The sequence below is a fragment of the Canis lupus genome, chromosome 1 (genome assembly GCF_003254725.2).
Source record: "Canis lupus dingo isolate Sandy chromosome 1, ASM325472v2, whole genome shotgun sequence".
NCBI lineage: Eukaryota > Metazoa > Chordata > Mammalia > Carnivora > Canidae > Canis > Canis lupus.
Window position 1 is genome coordinate 24,422,642 of NC_064243.1, and position 16,145 is coordinate 24,438,786.

General features: G+C 57.2%; 1 protein-coding gene across 16 annotated transcripts in view; it reads right to left on the reverse strand.

Annotated features, from left to right (window-relative positions):
• Positions 1 to 218: 218 nt before the first annotated feature.
• Positions 219 to 16,145, reverse strand: part of LDLRAD4 (low density lipoprotein receptor class A domain containing 4) — a 383,881-nt gene continuing 367,954 nt past the window's right edge. For all 16 annotated transcript variants that reach the window (XM_035705274.2, XM_025422272.3, XM_049112818.1 and 13 more), the window contains 2 exons: positions 3,090 to 3,149; positions 219 to 1,766 (listed from right to left, as the gene is read on the reverse strand). In XM_035705274.2, the coding sequence (XP_035561167.1) occupies positions 1,239 to 1,766; positions 3,090 to 3,149 (588 nt within the window). In that variant the 3' untranslated portion in view covers positions 219 to 1,238. The remainder of the gene's footprint in view (positions 1,767 to 3,089; positions 3,150 to 16,145) is intronic.

Below are 16,145 nucleotides of genomic sequence, written 5' to 3' on the forward strand. Positions count from 1 at the left end.
GAGCGGGGGCCCGGGGCGCACGGGGCCGCCGCCGAGCCTCCAAGCCGCCGAGCCTCCAGCCCGAACCGCCGAGCCGCCGAGCCGCCGAGCCGCCGAGCCGCCGAGCCCCGGCCAGCCAGCAGTGTGGGCCTGCACCAAGCCACCTGCCGCCCAGGGGAGGACAGGGAAAACGGAGTGCGCTGCAATCACGTATTTCAACAGTATTGAAAATAACCACCTTGCATTTTAGACAATTTATTGCATAAAATAATGTATGTATCTGAGTATATTTCATGCTACAGTGAAAAAAGTCTGAATCACTGAAGACACTGCACTGCTGGAGGACGGGCAGCGCTGCATAACGCGGGCAGTACGTGGACGCAGGTGTGGGGTTCGGATTCAGAAGAACGTGCAGCCGTGCTGAGACTGGCCGAGTGACAGCGGGTCAGAGTGCTGGACTGTCACCCATCCCCCTCTCCATCCCCGTCTCCAGGCCCCTCACCCCTGCAGACCCTTGCAGCAGTCCTGCCTCCCTTGATTGGCACAAGCCGGCCTTGTTAGGCTACATCCCCCAACGTCCTCCCTGGTGACTACCGGGATTCCAGGTATTCCCGGGCCGAGCAGCAATCCACAGGTGAGAAGACGACACATGGAACCGCGTGCACAGCAGTCCCCTCAGAAACATTTAGGTAGTGCAACTTTTAAACACACGTCATCACGATACAGATTGACTCCTTGCATTCATCTAACTTCTTCACTTTATACCTTGGCACACAAAACAGGAATTCTGAATCATATTTTTAAAACAAAATAAAAAAGATCCACACCTTGGGAGAAAAAGCAAACTGGCCGATGCTTCCCCATGACAATATATAATAATGCATCCTTCTTTATCAATTAATTATAAAACAGGCCACTCTGGCCCTTTCTCTGCAAAGTCTCCTTTCATAATTAAATAGATCAAACACCTCTATGGGTCTTGTTTCATGATACCCTCCGAGCACCCCGCACGCGGTGTTCCCGAGCCCCCTCCCGCCACCAGGGCCAGGCCCGTCCTTGCACCTGTCCCCAGATGCTGATGCTGGTTGGACCGATGGCAGTCTGTAGGGTTTCCGCCCAGTCCACGCAGGTCCCCTAAAGGAGCCCGAAGCAAAGAGCTCCACCGCACGTTGGGTTTTCCTTCCCGGAGCAGGTGACCCGGGCGGCCCAGGTGGGGCAGTGGCCGCCTGGGTGCTTCCTCTTGGGCGCAGGCCGGCGGCTCATGCGAGGTTCCCAGGCTTCCTGTCCTTGGCCTGGGCGGGCAGCCCCGGGCCCCCCACGCTGTCCTGCGGGGCCACCGGGCCGCCGCCCCTGAGCGCGCCCTGCTGGGGCCGGAGGAGGGCAGCGCCTGGGGGCCGGCCCATCACCTCGCTGTAGGCGGGCGGCGGCCCCTCCATCCGGCCGTGGCTGCTGCAGGTGCTGGCGCTGATGCCCGAGTGGCTGCTGGGCGGACACGGGCCCGCGCTGCAGGCGGCAACGTCCAGCAGGTCGCTGTCGAATATGGTTCGGTTGGGCGGGGCCCTCACCGACTCGCGGTTGAGCTCCCGCTGCTGTTCGGGGTCCCTGAGCTGCAGGGCGCAGGGCCCCTGGTAGGGCGGCGGCTCCTCCCCGTCGGACAGCGAGATGGTGGGGGGGAGGTCGATGTCGTGCTGCACGTAGGGGTAGGTGGGCTGGAAGCGGCTGAAGCGGTCCCTGGGGAGGAAGGTGGGGGCCGCGAACCTGTCCCTGGGCCTCGGGGCGTACATGACCTGCAAGGGAAGGGGCACGGGCTGCAGCCGCGGAGGTGACGCGGGCCAGGTGTCCACGGATGCCCTGCCCGCAGCAGTGCCAACGCTCTTCAAACAGAGCAGGAGCAACAGGAAGAGAGCATTCCAGAAAGCAAACAGCAGCTTGGTGACCACCGCGGCCCCCACCCACCCACTGCAGTGACCCCGGGGCATGCAGGCTGCAGGCCCCAGGCCAGCTGGAAACCCGGGTCGCAGGAGCCGCCACCGCGCTGGCACCTGGTGCGTCCGGGCGCCCCTCATCCTGCCCCTCGCCAGCAGGGACCGCCCCCCCCCCCCCGCCCCGGGCTGCACAGCTTCACCCACGCAGCACGGCCTGCAGCAGGTGCAAGAACTGGGGCCGCTTACGGATCATTCACGGGAGCTTCGTGCTCTCGGTTACCCAGAACCCACAAGGGACTTCCCTTCTCTCTGGTCTCTAGGCCTTTCTAGCCGCTTCACTCTGGATACGAGTTCCTGCAGCGACTTCCAATGACCGACCGGAGACACGCGTGGGCCCGAGTGGCTGCGATCCCGGGTCCGCTTGCCCAACAGCTGTGGCAGCGCCCGGGTCCGTGGCCCTCCCGCCTCCGCCACCCAACCGCGTCTACAGGGACGGCCGCGGCCATGCGGTCTCCTGCCTCCTCTCACCTGTGTGTTTGGCTCATGGGCAAACGGCTGTGTTATTTCAGGCCTCGTGTGAGCCGTGGAGATGTGTCCCCAAACTGCGCCCCATCGGCCAGGCCCCCTCAATGGGCAGCTGGCGGGTCATGTGCAGGTCAGGGACTCCCAGCCTGGTGTCCCCAAGGGGCTGCAGATGAGCACAGGCGCCCCGGGGATACTCCGGGGGATCCCCCCAACCTTCCCGGTCCTTCCCGGGGTGGGGGGGTTATCTCATGATCCCGCTGTGGCCCTGCAAGCCCCTCACCAGTTCTGCTGCCCTGGTGCCCCCCACCTCTTCACCCCCTGTCCCCCCCTCACCCCCTCACTTCCTCCTCACCCCCCTCCATCTCCTCCTCACCCCTTCACCCCTGCCCCCCCTCACCCCCTGCCCTCCCACCTCCCCCTCACATCACCCCCTACCCCCTCCTCACCTCCTCCTTCTCATCCCCTGCTCCCCTCCTCACCTCCCCCCTCCTCACCCCCTGCCTCCTCCTCACCCCCCTCCTTGCCCCATGCCCCCTCCTCACCTCCCCCTCCTCACTCTTTTACCCCCCTACTTGCCCCCCCTCCTCACCTCCTCACCTCCCCCTCACCCCCTACCCTCTCCTCACCCTGTCATCCCCTTCCTTGTCACCCCCTCCTTACCTCTGAGGCCGACGGCCGAGGCCCGGAGCTGTCTGACGGCCACAGGTGCCCTTCCTGGCACTGGGGGAACAAAGCATCACGAGAGTCATTAGCTTCAGGCAGCAGCACCCAAAGTCAACGGGTTGTGTTGGTCGCAGCCGCAGCAGGCCCACCTGCCATGGGGAGGGACACGCCACTGGGCCTTCCTCTGCCCCAACGAGGACTGGGACCCGACCCGCTGGAGCCTCGGCCGCAGCTCGGAGCAGGTATGAAGTCCAGCATCTTCCCGGCGCACAGTCACACGTGGGCAGCGCCCTCCACCCCAGCTCGGGTCAGTGTCCAGGTGCCCCCCTCTCCGAGGCTCAAGGCCACCCCTGGTCCCCCTCTGCCCGTGGTCAGGTCAGCATCCAGGTGCCCCCCCACCCCACCCCCAGGCTGGAGGCCACCCCCCAGTCCCATCCGCCCGTGCTTGGGGCAGCATCCAGGTGCCCCCGCCCCAGGCTCGAGGCCACTCCCAGTCCCTCTCCCCACGGGCCCAGCGCAGAGACAGCCTTGTGAGCTGCAGGGTGGACGGGCAGCAGCAGCACAGGGGGGTTACCCTGTAGCCCCACAGCCTGCTCCCCATCAAGGCTGAGCTGGCATTGGCACCTGCCAGAGGCACCACCTGCCTTCTGGTGACTTTAGTCTGTATTCACAGGACAGATGTCACTTGACGTCTAGTTGTTTAATGTTTTTCAGAAACGCTGGGCCAGAGCGATGAGGTGACAAGGGGACCGTCGACGTAGTGATCGGTCACCTCTGACTCCGCGGGCTGCTGGCACCGCAGCAGGCATCCGCCCTGGACCCACGTGTGGGCCACCCGCCGGCGTCTATGGCCTGTGGCTACAGTAGGGAGGAGCATGGGGTGGGCGCGGGGACGTGGGGGTGCGGGGGACATGGGGGAGCAGGAGCACGGGGTGGGTGTGGGGGTGCAGGGGTGTGGGGTGCCTGTCCCCGGATGCCCAGCGAGTGCAGACGTCCCTGTGCCACCACCAAGCCTCAGCCTCAAAGTGCCCCAGGACGCCCGCGGGGTAAGCAGCCCCTGGCCTCGGTCGCCAGGCCGGTGTCACCCTCGGGCCACAGCCCCACGCTCCTAAGACGCCCCGGGGCCCGTGGGACCAGCGGTCGAGCCCCAGGCAGGCCCAACCGCCTCAGGGGCCGCGGGGCCGGGTCTCGGGTGGCGGGGCAGCCCGGCGCGGCGTCTGGGGGAGCCGGCCCAGTGCACCCCTCGCCGGGACAGGCCCCGGGGATCCGCACCAGGGCACAGCGTGAGGGCCCCCAGGCGGCTGGCAGATCTCCCGAAATGCACGAGGCCGCCCCCAAAAGGACAGAGGCTCTGGCTATCATCTCATCGTGCAAGGACGGCCTGCTTCCTGACGCGGGCTCGGGTCCCTGCACCCAAGGCGACAGGCACAGCTGCTTCGCCGGGTCAGCCTCCCGTGCGGCGGGGCTGAGGGAACTGGGGTCTGCTCGAGCGGCAGGCTCCCGCCCCAGGAGGCCGCCCCAGGAGGCCGCCCCAGGAGGCCCCATCCAGGAGGCCCGGCCCAGGAGGCCCTCCGGAGCGGGCTCAGCACGCCATCACTCGGGCTCTCTGTGCGTGGATTCCAGCTCACTGTTTCACGGTAAGTCACTCTTGGATCGCTCTCGCCCTACGTACTCTTGGTACTGGTGACTTGAGCGCACGTTAGAGCGAGCGGGCGACACGGGGCCCGGCGACACCTGCCCCAGGGAGCTCACAGGAGGGGCCCCGGGTCCCTGGGCCGCCCTCTGCTTGCACAGGGCCTCGACGGCGCCTCTTCTGCGCTCATTTCCCGCCTGCGACAAGGGCACCGAAACAACAACGGCGGTGACCGACTATGTGATGACCGGTCAGTAAGACGCGGCCGGGACACAGCGCGTGGCCCGGGGCTCGCCCGCAGGCAAGGCCCCAGGAGGCCGCTGTGGCCCTGTGGCAGCGGGCGGCTCAGTGCTCGGGCCCGGGCCGTGGTGGCCACTGCGACACTCGCCGAGGCCGGGGTCTCCAGTCATCTCTTTTGAAAGATGAGCTCACTGAAATTGCCTTGTTTTCTTTACAAGATTACTCCAAAGGTGGCATTTTGTCTTTTTCCAAAAAAAAAAAAAAAAAAGTGTTAGCGAGCACAGCTGACGCACGATGTGCCACGAGTGTCCGGCATGCGCGGGGGACCAGCCTCTCAGTGTGTGAGGCCCTGCCGACCACCTGCAGCTGCCACCTGTCACCCGAGGGCGCGTGGGGAGCAGCAAGACTGGGAGCGTGGGCAAAGCTGAGGCCGGCGCACTTCTCCCAGATTTCCTCAGGACCTTTCTCCTAAGGTCGGGGCGATTCCTAAGAGTGGCACCCGGGGCCCTCCGAGCGGGTTCTCCTCCAGCCCCCGGGGGCTACACGGAGGGCCACGACAACCCTGCCCTGCCATCGCCAGCCCCGCTGACACCAGCGGCCACCAAGGAGACGGCCGGGGGCCCCGACGTGAGCTGAGGCTGCTCTGCAGAGCCTGGGCTGCGGAAGTAGGCCAAGGACAGGCCTCCCCTGTGAGAGGGCCCGTCAGCGCGGCCCTACACGTGAGGACCCCAAGCCCCCTGGAGCACCCTGGGGGGCTGACGGATCATCAAGGCACAGGGACCCAGGATCTGAATCTCGCCGGATTTTCCTCCTTCCCAACTACCCACGAGCACTATCCCCTATTACGTCGAACCTGCATGATGCTAACACATCCGCATTAAAAACAAAAATTACCACCTATCTTTCAAATGATTGTCTTTATGATGCCAAAATCGAGGCGTGTTCTCTGCAGACCTGGAACACACACGATGACTCCATTTCCACTTTAAATCTGACCATTTGGTACAGTTAAGGGGGCGGGTGGTGAGTGGGAAATCAATACCAACTTCTCTTTTTTTTATTATTAGAATGTGTATAGTATAGAACGTGTGTAGAGTAGTAGGATGTGTAGAGTAGAACTTCCACCATCCTCATAATTTAAAAGTGTGTTCGATGGCATTAAGCACATTCACGTTGCTGTGCAACGGTCACAACTATCCATCTCCAGAACCCTTTCATCTTCTCAGGCTGAGATGCTGTCCTCACTGAACCCTAAATTCCCACTCCTTCCTCTCCTGACCCCCGGGCAACCACCGTTCTCTCCGTCTCTATGAATCTGACTCTCCTAAGTACCTCTGATAACTGGAATCACACATTTTCCTTTTGTGGAGATACAATACATCCTTTTTTCACTTAGCATGATATCTCTAAGGTTCGTCCATGTTGTAGCATGTGTCCGAATTTCCTTCCTCATTAAGGCTAATTTCCGTTGTAGACACAGGTTGTAGACATTTGGTTTGCTCATTCATCCATCGATGGATATTTTGGTTGTTTGCACCTTTTGGCGATTGTGAATAACACTGCAAAAAACAGAGGTTTACAAATATCTCTTTGAATCTTTGCTTTTCATTATTTTGGGTATAAAACCACAAGTGGAATAGCTGGATCATATGGTAATTCTATGGTTAATTTTTTGAGGAACCAACCAACCAAACTGGAGACCATACGTAGGAGACCTAGCAGCAGGACCATTTTACATTCCCATCAGCAATGCACAGGGTGCCAATTTCTTCACATCTTCAACAACACTTGTTATTTCCGTTTTTTTTTTTTTTTTTAAATAACAGCTATCCCAGTGGTTGTGATGTGGTGTCTCAGTTTGGTTTTGATTTGCATAGAATCAGTGTATTGAGCCAAGCATTTCCACAGAAACAAAACACAACAGGAAACACTGCTATATATACACACACAATATATGTGTATATTTTATATATATATAATTTAATATATATCATATTGTATATATAAAAAAGGGAATATTTATTATAGGAGTTGGCTTATATGGTCATGGAGACAGAGAATTCCCACAGTCTTCCCTGTGCAAGACAGAGAACGAGGAAAGCTGGTGGTATAATTCCGTCTGAGTCTGATTGAGAAGCTGGTGGGGTGTGTGTGTGGTGTGTGCAAGTGCACCCCAATAGAAGTGTCAGAGTCCCAAGAACCAGCAGTTCGGATGTCCAAGGGCCCCAAGAACCAGCAGTTCGGATGTCCAAGGGCAGAAGATGTACCCCCCCAGTTCAAGAAGAAGAGAAGATTTACCCTTCCTCCACCTTTTTGTTCTACTCGAGCCCTCCAGGGATTGTACGATGCCCGCTCACACTCGGGAGGGCAGATTTTCTTTTCTCAGTCAACTGAGTCAAATGTTCATCTCTTCCAGAATTACTCTCACAGACACATCCAAAAATATCGGTCTATTACTTATCTTGGCATTGCTTAGTCAAGTCAACGCACAAAATTAACCATCACAATTGGTGATACTGAGCTGCTCTCATGTGCTTATCGGGCATTTGCGTATCTTCTCCAGTTAAGCGTCTATTCAAGTCCTTGGCTTATTTTTAAACTGGGTTGTCTATTATCTTGTTACTGAATTGTAGAAGTTCTGTATCTATTCTGGATATTAATTCCTTACAGATATATGATTTGCAAATATTTTCTCCCATTCTGGGAGTTGCCTTTTCACTCTTTGGAGAGCATCCTTTGATAAACAACTTTTTGATTTTTGAATTCTAATTTATCAATTTTTTCCTTTTGTTGCCTGTGCTTTTGGTGTCATATCCAAGAAATCATTGCCAAGCCCACTTTTATGAAGTTTGCCCCCATTGTTATCTTTAAGAGATTATAGCTTTAGCTCTTACACTTAGGTTTTGGGACTATGTGGGTTCATTTTTTGGTGTATGGCATTAGATGATGCCTTTCTCCTTGAATGGTCTTGGCATTCTTGTCAAAAGCCACTTGACCACATATATGAGACTTTATTGCTGGGCCCTCCATTCTATTCCACGGGACTATATGTCTTTATCCGGCACCCCACTGTTTTGTTACTGTAGCAGGATTTGTAGTAAGTTGTGAAATCAAGAAGTGTGAGACTTCCAACTGTGTTATTCCTTTTCAATATTATTTTGGCTGGGGCAGGGGGCACTATCTCCTTGGAGCTGCCATATGCATCTTAGGATAGACTTTTCTTTTTCTGCAAAAAAAAAAAAAAACATCATTGGGATTTTCATAGGAATTACACTGAATCCGTAGATTCCTTTGGGTAGTACTGCCATTTTAAGAATATACAGTCTTCCAATCCATGAACACAAATATCTTTCCATTTACTTGTGTCTAAATTCTTTCAGTAACGTTGTATGGTTTTCAGTGTACAGATTTTTCACCTTCTCGGTTAAATTTCTCCCTAAGTATTTTATTCTTTTTGATGCTACTTGTAAATTGAACTGATTCCTTAATTTCCTTTTCAGGTTGTTCACCATTAGAGTAAAACAATGCAACAGATTTTTGCATATTGATTTTTGTATCCTGCAACTTTGATCAATCTGTTTGTTAGATCTAGCTAGCAGGTTTTTGTGTGTTGGAATCTTTTATCTTTTTGTGTGTTTAATCTTTAATCTTTAAGGTTTTCTGTATGTAAGTTCATACCATCTCTAAACAGAGATAATTTTAATTTTTCCTTTCTAGTTGGAATACCTTTTATTTCTCTTTCTTGCTGAGTTGCTCTGGCCAAAACTTCCAGTAAATCCTATGTTGAAATAGAAATGGTAAAAGCACATATCCTTCACCACTGAGTATGTTAGCCACGGGCCTTTCATAAACGGCCTTTATATGTTGAGGTAATTTCCTTCTATTCTAGTTTGTTGAATGTTTTTAATCATGAAAAAGAATCAGAAAACTTCAAGTACTTTCTCTGCATCAGTGAGATGATCATTTAGCTTTTCCTCTGCATTCTATTAATGAAGAGTAGATTGACTTTCCTACATGGAACCGTCCTTGCATGAGAGAAATAAGCACCATTTGGTCACAGCGTATAATCCTCTTAGTATGTCACCAAATTCAGTTGGCTAGTACTCTGTTGAGGATTTTTAAACGATATTCATAAAGGATGTTGGTTTTCTTTTACTTGAGAGGGACGCTGGCCTCACAGAAGGAGTTAGAAACTGTTCCTTCCCTCTTCCTCTTCTTCAAATTTTTTGGAAGAATTTGAGGAGGACTGGATTAATTCTTCTTTAAATGGTAGAATTCACAACGAAGGCATCTGGTCTAGGTTATTTTCTTTGCTGTGGGTTTTTTTGAAGATTGATTCAATCTCCCTACTACTACAGATCCATTCAGATTTTCTATTTCTTCATGAGTCAATCTTCATTGGGTGTGTTTCTAGGAATCTGTCCATTTCAACTTGTTCATCGTACTCTCTTATAATCTTTCTAATTTATGTATCTTGGATCTTTCTCCATCCAAAGGATACAACATTTATAGCATTAAAAGAGAGTAACATGTGACCGTGACTCACTGGGGCCTATGCTGTGACCTGCAGCTGAAGCCTGCTGCCTCGCATCCATGTGCACCATGATCACGGGCAAGGCCACTCCCAGGCCCCGAATCTTCTCAGTTAAACTCTCCTTTCCACATACAGAGAACCACAGGAATCAGATTTGGGGACTGCAAACAACCAGCTCTCTGCAAGACTGTAAACACCCAATACTGTGTTTTTCAAACTGAGTTGCAGCCCCTTAGACAACTGGAAAATCGATTTAAGTGGGTCACAACCAGCATTCCAAAGTACTGATAATGACTGCGTACATTGTATTATTTTGTGAAACTTCTTAGTTGTGTAAATGAGTATTGTGGATTATGATCTAAAATGTGATTTTCTGCTGTTCTTCAGGATCAAAACCAATCTGAAGGTCTCTGATCAGAGCCGATGATCCCTCATGTTAGATGGGAGGGAGGTGGGCAGGAGGGGACAACCAGTTCGCGGTAAAGGAAGGCTGGCTTTGGATATTTTGTCTTCTACCCAAGGGTTCTTCCCAGGGAATTAATGTATTGTATAACATCAAACTTCTGGAAATCTATTTTCTGCCCATCTCAGGGTGAGAACTTCAAAGCACAGGTAAAACTCATCTTGGATATTCAGCAACACCTTCATCATCTGGCAAAACAGATTTTCTCTCATTTCTTCCTTCTTCCTACAGCCTCTCCACCACTCAAATGCTTTAGTATTGCTGTCTTTCCACCCTAGATGGCAGTAACAGCTTAGATATGAAGGCGGGACCTTGGGTGTCCCTGACTGTTTTCTCCAGCACTTTCCCCTTGATTTCTCTTTGGGAATCGACCATCAGACTTACTCTCAATACTTACAATGTCTTCCCAACTCTACTCAATCTAGGGCACATCCCTTAAGAGAAAGATCATTCAGGAAGATCTGTTGGGAAGAAAAGGGAAATCCTCTACGTTTCCAGAACAACACAATGGATCGTGGAGGTCTACAGGCTCTGAGGAGCAAGCAGAAAAGGAGCCACGCAGGTGCCTCTCTTGGGCTTGGTGCTGGGTGAGAGCGAGCGATTAGACCTGGAGAGAAACCAGCCTGGGAATTAGAAAGCTCAGGGCAACAGAGAAATGTGCAGCTACGTGCTGTCAGCCCAGGTGGGCACAGTCACCTCCTCTTTTGTAAGATTAAGCCTAGGGACGGGGCCCAGGGCTTTCCCAAGGTCACAGGCCTGGTAGGGATTAACACAGAGCCAGAGCCCAGCTACCTCCCTCGGCATCTCCTGATAGCCCCGGGAGCCTCCTCAACTAGGGCCACAGAATTAGGACAATTTAGAGAACTGTTCTTGCCCCAGAACAAATTTACACCAATTTCTAAGGACTAAGTAAACATAAAGCAGGAATTCATCTGGCTCCTTTAAGGCGGGTCACCAGGAGAGTCCTCTCCAAGGAGATGACGTCTGAGCTGGGACCTCGATGATGAGTTCTAGAGAAAATGCTAGTGCAGAGGCCCCGAGGATTTACAATTCTATTACAAATCGTGCAAAGGAACACAATGAAGTAAAAACTTTGAACGAACTTCCTTGAAGAAAGGGAGACAGACCATTGCCCCCACCTGCAGCTGATTGATTTCTGGCAAACTATTCAACAAAAGGCAGCCCAGCTGCTCCCACACAGTAGCCAGGATCTCTCCACGGGGTGGAGTTCTTATGCTCACGGCTGTGCACCTCTGAGCTTGCCTTCACGCTGTAAGGGTCCACCTAAAACATCACTAGCAAGTTAAAATTTTCATCAATTTTACTTAAAAATCTGGTTTTTGCACACTCTTGTCATAATACAAACCATGCTCAAATGAGTTAGCTTGGGTCTCTGGAGCCTCCAGAGCATTATCGGAATTGTCGTCATCATCGGTTTATGTGAGCGGAAGATGTTTTTTAATTGCAAAAGTGACATATGCATACATTCTCATCAAAAATTTGGAACACACAAACCGGACTGTCTTGTCCTCCTGGCTCCCCCACAGAGGAAGCCGCTGGTGTGCTGGGGGCGCTTTCCTGACCTTCCTCCAGCATCGGTGTGTAACCCCGGCGGTTATCAGGCTTCCTAACTGAGCCAGGTGCAAAACCTCTGAGATGGCTACTAGTCTGGGGGCTTGGCCATATCTTCACTCATTCGGGAATAACTTGAATGACGGGAGGAAACCTGCTCCTGGAGTTTACAGTAGACGCCCACCTGCTGACCTGTCCCCTGCAGTCCCTGTGACATTAGGAAATGTAGTTTCAGCGGCTCATGAAATAATGGAGCAAGTTAGGGGCAGGTTGACAGCAAGGCCCCCCTGGTCTGCAGCACAGCAGGCATCTGCCTCGCCCCCAGAGAAACGGCCCTGCCCTCTGTCCTCTCAGCCCTATGCTACATAAAGCCAGTGGCTCTCTGCTCTTTAGTCTGGGGGGTCGGAGACAGGCCGATTATAACTCCGTCATCAAGCTCTTTGGTGCCTTTTTTTTTTTTTTTTGGTGCACCTTACTGAAAATAGATCCTTTCTATCATTTTAGAAATATTTTTTTTAAAAAAGATTTTATTTATTTATTCCTGAGACACAGAGAGGCAGAGACACAGGCAGAGAGAGAAGCAGGCTCCATGCAGGGAGCCCGATGCAGGACTCGATCCCGGGACCCCAGGGTCATCCCCTGGGCTGAAGGCAGACGCTTGAGCCTCTGAGCCGACTACACAGTAGTCCAGCTCTTCGGGCACAGTGGGAAGGGCACCCCCCGCCGCTCCCCGCACCCTTCACCGGGCCCCCGACACGGCCTCTGGGCTTCTGGAGCACGGTGAGCTCCAGGCCCAGTGTGGTGGGTTTTGAGCTGCTTCCAGGAGCCCAGAACTGCCCATCCTCAGGCCCCCTGCCCCCGAGCCCGGGGCCATCTCTGCTCCCTCGGCCCTGGACACAGAGGCCATGAGCACGTCGCTGGACTCTGCTGGCCCACACATCCTAGGAGGGAGTCCTGGTCCGCAGGCATGACCTTGACGTCTATGGGAGCTTCTCTCCCACTTCTCAGGAAACAGGGGCCTTCTCGGTCCATCTTCGTTTTCACTCTTGAGATAGAGACATGAGCGCAGAATAGATTTTTTTTCTAAAAACCACCACCGTGGGACACCTGGGTGGCTCAGCTGATTAAGCACCTGCCTTCGGCTCAGGTCATGACCCCAGGGTCTTGAGATCGAGTCCTGCATCAGGCTCCCTGCTCAGCGGGAGTCGGCTTCTCCCTCTCCCTCTGCAGCTCTCCCCCTGCTTGGTTCTCTCTCTCTCTCAAATAAATAAAATTCTTTTAAAAAATCAAAAATAAAACCCACCATCACTGTGCAAAGCAAGAGATGGCCATGGCACCCTACCCACGACTTAGGGCTCCCCAGAGAGAGAGGAGACCGCAGTCAAAAGGTGAGCACGCGTCCACGCAGAGTGGCAGCTGCTTCATGGCCCCGGCTTGGCGTGAGGGGCGGGAACAGAGACCAGCGTGGCCTGATACGTGGACTTTTCAAGACAAGCTGTGAATTCCAATTTTCATGCAAAATCTCCCAATTTTTACAGTTCAATCCAGTTTTGTCAAGACACCGGGTGGGGCAAATGGCACCCTTCGGCAGACCTGCAACACCTGCAGGAGGCGCAACACCCTGGGTGCGAGCGCGCCACCTGTGTGCCCCGACCCGGCCGGCCTGGCCCCTTCCCAGCTGCCTGCCCGCTTCTCCCACGGGGCAGCTGCGCCGCTCGCCTCTGGGGGCCCAGGCGCCCTCGTTTCACAAGTGGTTTCATCCCAGCAGCACTTAGTAATGAGGAGATGCTTGACGTGACTTCTTGATTTTTTAATCGAAATTGCCACTTCCGTAGGTCTGAGGGCTGCGTCTCCGCGAGTGCGTGCAGCTGGGGCCCCGTGAGCTGCTCCCGGCCGCTGCCCGGTGAGGCCGTTGGGGCCCGGGCCGCTGTCCTGGGCCGCTGTCCTGGGCCGCTGTCGGCGCAGCCCTCCCGGCTCTGCACCTTCGCCCCGGCCCTGCCGTCCGCTCCGGGCCACAGGGTCTCAGGGACAGGCGGCAGTGAAGGCTGGGCCCAGCCCACAGACCTCCACCCACGCCTGCCTCGGCCACAGGGCGCTGGCACACAACATGGGTGCTCCCAGAACACACTGCTGGAGCTGGGTGGGGAGCCCTGGGGGAGGACCCCTGGGGGGATCCCTGGGGGAGCCTTGGGGGGAGAGTGGGGGGGGGCAGAGCCCCAGGGGAGGAGCCCTGGGAGGGAGCCCCAGGGAGGAGCCCTGGGGGGGGAGCCCTAGGGGGAGCCCTGGGGAGGGAGCCCTGGTGGGGAGCCCCGGGGAGGGAGCCCTGGGGAGGGAGCCCTGGGGGTGAGCCCCGGGGAGGGAGCCCTGGGGGGAGCCCTGGGGGGAGCCCTGGGGAGGGAGCCCTGGCGGGGAGCCTTTGGGGAGGAGCCCCGGGGAGGGAGCCCCGGGGGGCATGTACGGGAGGAGGCCTGTGAACAGCCACGGAGGGGGGTACCCCTGACCTTCTAAGCAGACCTCCCGGAGTCAGGTGAGCCTGGCAGGTGAGCCTGGCACTTGGCCCCCAAGGGACAGCAGGTCCGAGACCCGCTTCCAGAAGAGCCCTGAGAACCAGGGAGACGCACAGAGTCAAGTGTCTCCCTCAGCCCGGCTCGGCTGCGCCCTTGGCTGCAGGCGGAGAGCCGGTTGGGGAGAGGCCCTCGGCCGGAGCAGAGCATCTACAAGGTCAGCCTCGTCCTTGGAAATGAAACCCAACGGTCCCCCGGGCTTCGGGTCGCGTCACCCCTGGGGTTGCAGGGACCGCCCCCACGTGCCGCCCTCTCACATGGCTGAATACCCTTTCCTGACCTGCCCCCCGAGGCCTCGCACCTTCCAGAACAAATGGGCTACAGGCCCAGGGGCAAAGGGCCGTGGGGGCCCCAGGGGCCTCCCCGGAATGTGCCCCCCCCCGCCCCGCCGGCTGCAGCCACTGGCTCCCGGGCCCGCCGCTGGCTCTGGGGCAGGACTGGGCGCTGGCCTCGCGGGCCTGCAGTTGCCCTCGGGTGGCCTTGAGCACAGCAGCCGCAGGGCGCGGGGTTGGCGGGCCACCTCCCCCAGGGCCCCGATGTGTCCCATGGCCGCGGCCACAGCTCCGGCCCGGCGGCCGTCCTGAGCCCTGGGGGAGCCCGGTCAGCACAGGCGGTGCCTCGGAGGCTGGGGGTGGCCACCTGGGGGCAGTGTGCGGGGGCCTCACCCTGGGTCCCCCACAGTTTACAGCCTCATCCATATGCACAACAGCCCTGGAGGCCCGGGGCCTCTCCCAGGAAGGCTGATGGAAGGCCGGGAGGAGCAGCCACTGGCCATGCTGCTGGGGCGGGGGGCAGGGACGGAAGGAACGACGGGAGGCGGAGATGCGTGGTGCAATGTGGCCGAGGCAGGGGCCCCCACAGGGGCCCTCGGAGTGCGGGACCCCAAGGCCTCCCGGAGGCTTGCTGGGGCGCTCTCCGCTCTCGGAGCCTGGGTGTGCGATCCGCTCCTGCACAGGCCCCTCCTCGACGGGCCAAGTGCCCTGGAGGGGCTGGTGCATGACACCTGCTGCCCTCAGGGGCCCCCACTCGGCTCAGCTGACATTTGGGGTCATGGGGATCCTCCGTGTAGGGGTGGCCCTGTGCATCGCAGGATGGGCCCAGACGCCTCCCAGCGCTGTCAGACGTCCCCTGGGGGGCAACGTCGTGCTAGCGGGGCCGGGGGCGTGAAGGGACCGCCGCTGTGCCTAGGACCCTTCCTAAGGGCGCAGCACCCCGGCGGGGAGCAGAGGTGGGTGGGGAGGCGGCTGAAGCCGGGTTGGGGGCACCTTCCCGTGGGGGCCCACGGGGCTGCCGTGTGAGCACCCGCGCCCAGAAGACAGGTAAGGCCACCATCTATGTCGTGGCCACAGGCTGGGCCTCGGGGCTCGGGGCCTCCGAGCAAAGGCACATCTCAGCTGGTGACCGCGTTCCAGGGACGCGCATCCCCACTGGCCCGCCGTCGGGGCAGGACGGAGGCCCCGGGAGGCGGAGGCGCCGGGCCGGGGCAGCACAGGTACGAGACCCCAGGGCTCCGCAGCCCGTGCGTGGGAACTGCGGGCAGAGCTTCCAGGCGCTCATCGACGAAACTAGGCGTGGGGCTGGGAAGGCTGCCTGTGGCCACGTGCGGATGGCGAGGGCCCCGCTGCAGGGCGGCCGGGGGAGGCGCCCACAGACCTGCAGCTGCCTCCTGGCCCAGGGCTGAGGCCGCGCCGCCAGCAGGCCCCGCAGCAGGCTGCACGCAGCCAGCCTCCCCCGACGGCCGCACCTGCGTGGGCGCCTCTGGGCCCTGCCACCTGCCCCCGGGAGCCGCGTGAGGGAGCCCGGCCCACCCCGACCGGGAGCTCCCGGCGCCGAGGCCACCGTGGGCGCAGCCAGGTCTGCACGGGGCGCAGGCGGAGGGCCCCCAGCAGTGCAGGGTGTCCCAGGTAGCGCCGTCGGGGGGGACAGGTGTGTGGTGGGGCAGACGCAGGAGCGGCCACCAGGTTCCCCGCGGGCAGCCAGGTCCTCGGGATGGGGGCAGACAGCCCGAGGCAGGTGTCTGTTGGCAGCCCGAGAGCTGGGGGGATGG